General features: G+C 36.5%; 1 protein-coding gene across 4 annotated transcripts in view; it reads left to right on the forward strand.

The window, feature by feature from the left end:
* Nucleotides 1-9,227, forward strand: part of GRB14 (growth factor receptor bound protein 14) — a 128,385-nt gene extending 119,158 nt beyond the window's left edge. For all 4 annotated transcript variants that reach the window (XM_061436550.1, XM_061436558.1, XM_061436569.1 and 1 more), the window contains 5 exons: nt 4,758-4,874; nt 4,966-5,038; nt 5,183-5,270; nt 7,479-7,572; nt 8,867-9,227. In XM_061436550.1, the coding sequence (XP_061292534.1) occupies nt 4,758-4,874; nt 4,966-5,038; nt 5,183-5,270; nt 7,479-7,572; nt 8,867-9,013 (519 nt within the window). In that variant the 3' untranslated portion in view covers nt 9,014-9,227. The remainder of the gene's footprint in view (nt 1-4,757; nt 4,875-4,965; nt 5,039-5,182; nt 5,271-7,478; nt 7,573-8,866) is intronic.
* Nucleotides 9,228-10,726: the final 1,499 nt, after the last annotated feature.

Genomic DNA, 10,726 nt, shown 5'->3' on the forward strand with positions numbered 1-10,726 from the left:
ATTTGGCCTATTTTTAGGACAAAAAACAGAATTCATTTAAAGGAACATCTATTAGTTAGACCCTGGCCAGAATGAGGGGATGGGAGAAGCAAATCAACTGAAGTTCTTATGTATTGTTTCTCATATTTGACCTTGAGCTAGACATTCCAAATTGCATTTTCTTCCCTGTACCTCCCATCCCGTGGTACAGAAAAGAACCTTAGATAGGGCCTGTCACTGTTTTTACCAAGAGTGTGACTTTGGTTGAGTCACTGCTGTCCTGCAGTATAAAATAAGGGAGGGTGGTTGTGTGATCTGTAGAAATGATTATACCTCTGATGTCCTGTGGCTCTGTATGACACTGATGAGAGGTGAGTGTCAGACACTATCTGAGGAAATTCTGTGCCCTCTTACTATGGCCTGCACTGCATGTTTATGTGAAAGTCACTTGCTCAGTCGTGTCTGACTCTTTGCAATCCCACGGACTGTAACGCGCCAGGCTTGTCTGTCCATTGAATTCTCCAGGCAAGAATACCGGAGTAGGTTGCCATTCCCTTCTCCAGGGGATCTTTCTGACCCAGGGATTGAACCTGGGTCTCCTACATTGCAGGCAGATTATTTACCATCTGAGCCACCAGGAAAGCCCTGGAGTGGCAGAGACTGAGTAGTTAACTAGTTGCTGCTTAGCTAAGCTGCCTGAAAAACATTTCATGCCCCAGCCTCACTCAAAAGTGTTTGGATCTGATCTCAAGGTTGATCTGGCTAATGGAGGGTGTACTCAGGCTCCTTCTTTCTTAAAGAGAGGCATGCTATTAAAATCATGGACTTTTATTTTTGGGGCTTGCCCTGTTTATCCACCCCATGGAAGAGCTAGGAAAAGGGACAAATAGTTGAGAAATACACTGATTCTGAATGTTAACAATGTCGCTTTCCTATGTGAAAGAAATTGAGCTGAAAATGACCTTTTGGTTCAAGTCAGGTTTTGCTTCACTTCCATTTCTTTGTCCACCAAAGGTAAACTATTAATTTTTCATCTACCGCCTGCCATTCAGTAGAAAACATTTGCTCTATTTCTGCGTGTTCCCCTAGCATAGTTAACGTAGCAAATGAAAATACTTATTTGTATTGTAGACTCCCTACTTAAGGTCAGGTAATTATGGAACATGGGATCTTGTTTTACATTTCAGCCTGTCATACTATAGGGGAAAAAATGAGAAGCGAATTAAGAACAACTGCTTATGTTTATTTTTCTTTCCTAACAGTATTTTTATGTTATCAGAGTCTTGTGATTACAGAGGCCATCTTGGCATGTGAAGGCAGAGATATTATAAGGATAAAGCTATCATTATGATTGAGATTAGTTACTCTGTGGCTTGGGCAGGTGGAAGCTTTTCATTAATGTTGGCAAAGCAAAAGTATATCTGACTGGTCCATGACCCAGCAGAGAAGATCATGGGGTGAGAAGGGCAAAGTAAGGTGTGACAGCAAATAGAGATTACAGAGACAGCATCTGTCTGGAAAGAGCAGCTGTCAGTTGCAAAAACTCCTGTAACAAATGAAAGATTGCACGCCAGATCTCCACAAATAAAGAGGAACCATAATAAGATCGTGGACCACTACAGCAAGGTTTCGAGAGGAAACAATAAATGCTAACAAAGTGGGATGTGTAACGCAGAGATAAATGATCCCCCCATCCCATTTTTGTATGAACCAGGTTTTGTTTCAAGCAGACATTTGACTAGAGTCTGTTAGACGAAGCAGGATATGGAAGAAACCATGTGGAGAGAGAGGCAAAATGGCCTTAAGCCAGGAGTCTCCAGGTGTATATTGGCTCATCCTTTACCATGAAAACTTTTTTTGTGTTGTGTGTGTGTGTGTGTGCACACACTCAAGTTGTGTTTAGTTCTTTGCAACCCCATGGACTGTAGCCCGTCAGGCTTCTCTGTCCATGGAATTTTCCAGGCAGGAATACCAACGCGGTTTGCCATTTCCTTTGGGGGATCTTCCTGACCCAAGAATTGAACTGCATCTCTTTTGTCTCCTGGATTGGCAGGCAGATTCTTTAGCGCTGGCTCCATCTGGAAGTCCATTTTTTGTGTGTTGCTCTTCTATTAATGACCAGTGGGGAAAGCCTATTAAACATTGCCCATGCTGGTTTATCGGAGAAGGCAATGGCACCCCACTCCAGTACTCTTGCCTGGAAAATCCCATGGACGGAGGAGCCTGGTGGACTGCAGTCCATGGGGTCGCTAAGAGTCGGACACGAATGAGAGACTTCACTTTCACTTTTCACTTTCATGCATTGGAGAAGGAAATGGCAATCCACTCGAGTATTCTTGCCTGGAGAATCCCAGGGACGGGGGAGCCTGGTGGGCTGCCGTCTATGGGGTCGCACAGAGTCGGACACGACTGAAGCGACTCAGCAGCAGCAGCAGCATGCTGGTTTATGGGCTTCCTAGTTGGCACTATGGTAAAGAACTCACCTGCCAATGCAGGAGATTTAAGAGACATAGATTTGATCCCTGGGTAGGGAAGATCCTCTGGGGGAGGAAATGGCAACCCACTCCAATATACTTGCCAGGAGAATCCCATGGACAGAGGAGTCTGGCGGACCATGATGTCACTTCAGTTCAGTTCAGTCACTCAGTCGTGTCCGAATCTTTGTGACCCATGGACATCACCAACTCCCAGAGCTTATTCAAACTCATGCCAGTGGAGTCGGTGATGCCATCCAACCATCTCATCCTCTGTTGTCCCCTTCTCCTCCCGCCTTCAGTCTTTCCCAGCATCAGGGTCTTTTCCAAAGAGTCAGTTCTTCGCATCAGGTAGCCAAAGTACTGGAGTTTCAGCTTTAGCATCAGTCCTTCCAATGAATATTCAGACTGATTTCCTTTAGGCGAGACTGGTTGGATCTCCTTGCAGTCCAAGGGACTCTCAAGAGTCTCCTCCAACACCACAGTTCAAAAGCATCAATTCTTTGCTGCTCAGCTTTCTTGATAGTCCAACTCTCACATCCATACGTGGCTACTGGAAAAACCAAAGCTTTTACTAGACAGACCTTTGTTGGAAAAGTAATGTCTCTGCTTTTTAATATGCTGTCTAGGTTCATCATAACTTTTCTTCCAAGGAGCAAGCATCTTTTAATTTCATGTCTACAGTCACATCTGCAGTGATTTTGGAGCCCCCCCAAATAAAGTCTGTCACTGTTTCCATTGTTTCCCTGTTTGCCATGAAGTGATGGGACCAGATGCCATGATCTTAGTTTTCTGAATGTTGAGTTTTAAGCCAACTTTTTCACTCTCTTCTTTCACTTTCATCATGAGGTTCTTTAGTTCATCTTTGCTTTCTGCCATAAGGGTGGTGTCATCTGCCTATCTGAGGTTATTGATATTTCCCTCAGCAATCTTGATTCCAGCTTGTGCTTCATCCAGCCCAGCGTTTCTCATGATGTCCTCTGCATATACGTTAAAAAAGCAGGATGACAATATACAGCCTTGATGTACTCCTTTTCTAATTATATACCAGTCTGTTGTTCCATGTCCAGTTCTAACTGTTTCTTCTTGACTGGCATAAAGATTTCTCAGGAGGCAGGTCAGGTGGTCTGGTATTCCTTTCTCTTTCAGAATTTTCCACAGTTTGTTGTGATCCACACAGTCAAAGGCTTTGGCATAGTCAATAAAGCAGAAATAGATGTTTTTCTGGAACTCACTCACTTTTTCGATAATCCAACAGACTGTAACCTATAGGGTCACAAACTGAAGTGACTTAGCATGCATACACATGCTGGTTTTGGATATTTTGTCTTTTGGAGAGGTTTTATTCCTGTAAACCGAGTGACACTTGTAATCGGAGAGTTTGACAAGTTTTTTTTTTTTTTTTAGCATACATTATTTAAGATGACACATTTTAAAGAAAGATGGTTGTGAATTAGAGTCCTAAACAAAGAAAAAACAAAATAAGATCCATGTTTTGGGTGTTTTATTTTCACAATCAGAGACTATGAATGAAAAAAGTAATTGGCAAAGATGACTTTCTTACTTGTTTAAAATTATGTTTAAAGATGTCTTCCTTTTCTATTGGTTCTTTCATCATTCAGACTAAGTTTTGCAACTCTTATTTTGCCATGTTTATGCCCATAAGATGAAAACACATTCACATACTAAATCATAGAAATTTTAATATTATGGAGTTATCTGAATTATTTCATTAAACTTCATTTTCTAAGTTAGAGGAAAGTTGATGTGATAAACTTTTAAAATACATGTTGTTGGTTTATTATAAAATATGAGTACTGTTTCTTTCTAAAGAAGTAATGTAAATGAATCTGTTATAGCTTTAGTGTATCTTGAATCTTAATAAAAGCTGTTTTATAAGTAGGTAGATTTAACATTTAAATAACCATTGATGAATTTCAAAGCATAATAGAGAGATGAATTTGGAAGTGATGGATATTTTTAGCCATATGAAGGATTATTTTTTTGTGAATTGGTATTTTTCTGCTTAAATGAATAAAAAGATACAGGGTTGCTTTAGGAGAAAGACATACTTACCTTGAAAGCTAATAATCTCTCTTAATTCAGTGACCTTAACAAATAACTGTGTAACTTACTTAAATTATTTTATAGCATCATTTCCTATCAATATGTATTGTTAACTTTTTAATTTCCTGCTAGTTACCTTTGGAACCATATCCTAAAATGGAGATATATTGTCAGCAAAGGACTGAAAGGTAACTTCAAAGGTATTTTCAAGGTAAAAAAAAATGTGCTTTTTTCCAGAGAAGTATATCAGAGAATTCCCTGGTAGCAATGGATTTCTCAGGCCAGAAAACCAGAGTTATAGAAAATCCCACTGAAGCCCTTTCCGTTGCAGTTGAAGAAGGACTAGCTTGGAGGGTACAGATTAGCTTCATGTTCTTCAAAATATTTATGATTTGAATTTGTTTCACCCCGAAAGTTGAAATTTGTCTCCCACTTCCTTATGCAGAAAAAAGGATGTTTACGCCTGGGCAGTCACGGTAGCCCCACTGCATCCTCACAGAGCTCTGCCACAAGCATGGGTATGTCTGCGCACAGTTGCCGTGGCCAGCTGGGTGGGAAGGTTGCATTTAGATGTAGTCACTGAGGGGCCAGGGTCAAAGTACATGTCATTAGACTATGATCATTTCAAACAAATCTTGTATTACCCCACGTTATTTCTTCAGCTATCCACCGGTCCCAACCATGGTTTCACCACAAAATTTCTAGAGAGGAAGCTCAGCGATTGATTATTCAGCAAGGTCTAGTGGATGGGTAAGTTAGATTTTGAATAGCACTGATTTTTGATTTCTCTTATAATCAGTAATTACTTATTCAACAGAGAGAGTTTTGATTTCGGCTCAATAAAACAGAAGTGACTTTGTGTTGTAAGGATGGTTGCCACTGAATCCTAGCAATACCTAGACAATACCTGTTATATTGTGGTTGCATAGTCTTTGTCCATAAAGAAGACAGCTGAATAGGATTCTCTGGTCTTAAACAGTGATAGTTAATATTTTCCCATTCTGGGCATCTCAGATATTAATTGATGGGGGAAAACTGAACACGTTTTGGTGTGTCAACATTTTGATTTGAATTGATTAGTACAATGGCAAAGTACTGTTTGTGTCATGACAAAACCGCATCTTACAAAACCATGAACCACATTTTACATGTTGCACATTTTTTTAAGTTTGATGGAGGGTGTGTTAAAGTAAAACATAAAAGTAAAGCAAAAAGCTGTTTCTTATGTACTTAGACTATTTCATGTTTTTCTGTTTACATCCCATTTCTTTCCTCTAAATTTTAACAGTTTCAAGTAATATAAACCTATGAAAATAGTACTTTTTGACTCTTCTCATGTTATCTTTTAGTTTGGGATACCATAGAAGACACAGGAGAAGCAGAAAATTTACTATGCAAGATTTATGTTCTAAAGAATTTTATTCTTCTCAAATTACTCAATATTATAGATACTTCCTATAATATAATATTAGCTGAATTTTATTCCTAAATGCAGTACAAATTAAGGAGGTTGTATTGAGGTTTGGATGGGAAATAAAACCAGCATCAATTTAAACAAGTGGTAATGGGATCTTATATCTTCAAGGGTTGGATTAAAATGATGGCAAGATTTCAAGGTGATTTAATACAGACATTTAGACAAAAATGCGTTTTCATGTAGAAGATTATTAATAGCAAGTCAGCATTTCAGTAGGCTCTAAATAAGAAAAGATTTCAATATATTCTACATGGAACTAGATCTTTTTAGATTAAATCTGAACAATCAGCAGAATTACTGTTTGATAAGAAATAAATCACAAAGGATTGTCAAAATATTTTGGAGGATTATAATTTTCCTTATTTTTGAGCCCAGTTTTTTTAATTGAATGACATAACTGCCAAAAGAATGACATATCCTTATGTTTTACGTTTTTTAATGTAAAAACTTGTTTTTGGTCTTCCTTTTGGAAAGATGTGATGCTGTCGGGCAGTCCGCTAGGTGGTAGTGTTGATCCACTCAGGAATCAGGAATCAGGCGAGGCTTAGAGCTTGACTGACCAGGGAAACTCCCTTTTGTCCCATCTCCCAGAGATGGAATGTCAGAATCACACAGCACAGATGAAATGGATAATCTTGTCAGACGTCTGTGATGGCTCACTTTTGGCTGTCTCTTGCCTCAGGTACAGTGAGATTAGTTATCGGAGTCACCAGTGGGAACTGTTCGCCCAGTCTGTTTGCCAGCAATTAATACAAAGATGGTGATGCACTGAGTTGCCAGTTAATAAGAATCCACGCCTGGCCACATTTTTCTTAGGCCATTAGGACACGTCTTGTTTTTCTAGCCTGTTATAGAGACTTTATGCTACCTTTTTCAAGGTTGAAGTAAATGTTGTTTGGATGTTTCTCTTACTAAAAGTATTTTGTTCAAACATTTAATAAATGATTTCAGGATTGATTTTTAGAATATATTCACTTCTCAGTTTTAGTTGTATGTAGTAGTAGGAATCAGAATCCAAAAAAAAAAGGATCCAGTATAGAAGAGTGGGTTTAAAATTTTTTAATTCTAAAAAGTTTCTTTCTGCAGGACTTTACATGATCCAGAAGTAACAATATGCTAATGATTCATTCTCTGTACCAAAAAGTTGCATATGATTACCCAACTTCCCAATGGAAAAAGGACTTGGCAATAATTGTTGATGCCAGCATAGCTTTATATTGGTTACTGTGAGCAAAAAAATCTGACAAATGACTGTCATTTATACTATTAAAATTAAATTAATTCCAATGATAGTTTTATAGTATTAGAGTATATCATACCATATTGTTTACCATGTTGGATAATCCCATCATTGAATACGCAGTAAAAGGAAAACTCCAGCTACATTTAGGAATATACTTCCTGGATTTGGTGTAGGCTATATTTCTATGAAATCCATGAATAAATATAGAAAAACATTGAAATTCCTTCTCTCTCTTTAGAGTTTTCTTGGTACGGGATAGTCAGAGTAACCCCAAAACTTTTGTACTGTCAATGAGTCATGGACAAAAAATAAAGCACTTTCAAATTATACCAGTAAGTATTTGTGATTTCTTATTCGTGTATTAGAGATGATCTTAATGCACAAGCTTTGGAGACTTTAGTTTTCTTTGGTTCTTTTATTAAATATAATATGGGAGCTTGTGCTTTGACTAGAGTTAAGTATGGCAGAAATGGTTTTATGAGTCTGAATTAATATAAGAAATACAGGAATTGTAAAAATTAAATTTCCCTTTTCTCATGAAATATGATTTGGTAATATTGTATAGACCCCATGCCACTTATTATTAAAAGGCCACTGAAAATTCTTTCTCCTGAAATCTACTAGTGGTTCTTTAAAAACCATTATTTTAAAGCCCGTTCTCCTCTCTTGTCCCAAAAATGTTTTTTTGTAGTTTTGTTTATAATCATCATTATGGATATGTAAGCAGGTGTTGTAGCACTGGAGATCATTATTTAAACTATTCTGAACACCTTTTAAAAATGTAATTCTGCTTCCAGGTGGCACAGCTTGCTTTGAGATTTGGTTGTTGTTGTTCTTGCTCCTGCTGCATATGTGTGTGTGTATGTGGAAGCGTGCATGTATGTATGCATGTGGTCTGTGTATTAGAACCAGATAGTGGGGAACAGAGATCCAGTCTACTTTCAAAAAGTATTAACATGAAATTGCTAAGTTGCTAGTGTTTTCTTTTTTCAAATGAACTCTTTCTGAAATTATCCAATCCATATGAAGTTTCTTCCTGACTGCATTTTATTATGTAAGTGACATCCCTGGCAAGTTATGAATTGCTTAATGCCCGAAGATCTCAATGCAAAGGGAAAAGAAAAAACCAAATCAACCTGTCATTCCATTAACATAATGTTTGACTGACTGCTCCAGAATCAATTTACTGATACAAATTCTGGTGGATGTTCATTTTTAAATATACAAAGTGAGGCTTTAGGTAGACAGCAATTAGAAGTGGAAATTATTTTCTGAGGGTAGGCATACTAAAATCTTTTGTTGACTCTTACACTAAATAGTGCAGATTTCTCACTGTGTACTGTATTGATTCAGACTGGTCCTACTATTCTAACTATAGACCGTTAAGAGAATTGAAGATACAGGAAGTAGAGCCACACTGCTTACCTTGGGATCAGATGATATTTCCTTTAAATGCAAGTACAGTTACAAAAAAGAAGTGGATGTGCCAGAATCTTCTCTTCACTGTCCTTTAGTATTATAAATGTGTCAGTTTTGGCATTTAAAGATGCAGTGTGCAATAGAACATGATTGACTTTCTGAGTAGTTATTTCCCTTCTTACTGGTTTGTTGTTTTTCCTGTTTCAGGTGGAAGATGATGGTGAGATGTTCCACACCCTAGATGATGGACATACAAGATTTACGGATCTAATCCAGTTGGTGGAGTTCTATCAACTCAATAAGGGTGTTCTTCCTTGCAAGCTGAAACATTATTGTGCTAGGATTGCACTTTAGCCAAACCAGAAGTGACTTGTTAAACTGTTGAGGAAAAAGAACTCAAGAAAAAGACCATAAATAAGGGTGAAGGCATTGCCATGGTGAAAATAATCTATTTCACCTACAATTACAAAAAATAGTTTGTACGTTACAAATAATTCAAGATTTGGATTGACATTACCTTCATCATTTAAAAATTCATTAGTTAAAATTAAACCTCAGAAAAAAATGATTTGGTGTGTTCTTGTGTGATTTTACATTATTATAATATTTTCTTCAAATATACATAATTTAGACATCTTTCTGTCCTTATTTACTATAGCAGCATTAGAATTCTCAACCACAAAATGTGAAAAAAATATGAGGCTCAGAATGAATTATTTGTGGACTGAATTTCAATTATACTACTGTTTTTATAACTTAAGAAGTATGATAAAAATTTGAGTTATCAATTAAAAGAAGCTACCTGCAACCTGTTAATAAAACTAAAAAGTATTTTGAATTGTATATTTTCTGAGTTTATTATAACCTTAAGATCAAATCATATTTTGAAATAACAGCTTAAAATTATTTTGAAATATATTGATTTTTCAGAATGACTTTTATTACATATTAAGTTATTAATTATACCATAATATTTACACTGGTATTGTACCTATCAGTGACATTATTTATTGCATTTTTTTCATTTATTTAAGGATTGACTGTGACTACCTGTTTTTAAGAAAATGATCAAAATGTAAAAAAAAAATCATCAAAATGTAGAGGGGATTTAGATAATTTGCACATGCTTTCTCATGGCATGTAAATTTATGACAGTGTAACATTTTCACCTTAATGTTTCTCATTTGCCCCATGCTGTAACTTTCAGAAGGTTCTTTAGATCCTTATACAGCTAGATCATTAACCTGATCAAAATATTAAAATCTAAGATGTAAAAATCTTTTAAGATTCAAAAAGGTAAATCCATGCTATTCTCTTTTCATACCCACTTTTCAGTTTCTTACCTTGGCAACATCACTATGGAAGACAAAGGTTTTGGAAAGCTGTGACACCAGCCTCCCTTATCACCTCCCTGAGACCATCTAGAAAGCTTTTGTTCGGATTCTATCTCTATTCTTCCTACTTTTTGTGAGAAGGGTATTCAGTGTTCTAAAAAACGATGAGAAGTTAAACAGCAAAAAAACATTAACATAATACACAATGTTGCCCATCTGCTCTGATCCTTGTAAAACTTTGTGGGAAAGTTAAGATTTTTTTAAGAATAATATTTCAAAAATGCATACTGTAGTTTTAAATGAAAGCTATACATTTTTAGTAATAGAGCATCTGAAAATATTCACAAAATGCTAATAAAATCAGCTGTTACTAGAAAAGAATTATTGACAGAATTTAAGTGTACTCAATTTATTTTTAGCCAGTTCAAACCTAATTCTTAAAACACCAAAACTTAGAACACAAATCTGATGTTATCAAAGATTGATCTGTCCACATATATATACCTATGGCTGATTCATGTTGATATTTGGCAGAAACCAATAAAATTCTGTAAAGCAATTATTCTTCAATTAAAGATAAATAAATAAATACAAATCTTAAAAACACCAAAAAAAGAGATAGACCTGGTGTCTTACAAAGGCTTGGATGACACACAGGATCTCTAAATAGAAGAGCAAGAGGTAAACACACTTGACCCTTTCAACCTTGTAGGATATCTTGGATTATTTCTGA

This window comes from Bos javanicus, chromosome 2, assembly GCF_032452875.1.
Source record: "Bos javanicus breed banteng chromosome 2, ARS-OSU_banteng_1.0, whole genome shotgun sequence".
NCBI lineage: Eukaryota > Metazoa > Chordata > Mammalia > Artiodactyla > Bovidae > Bos > Bos javanicus.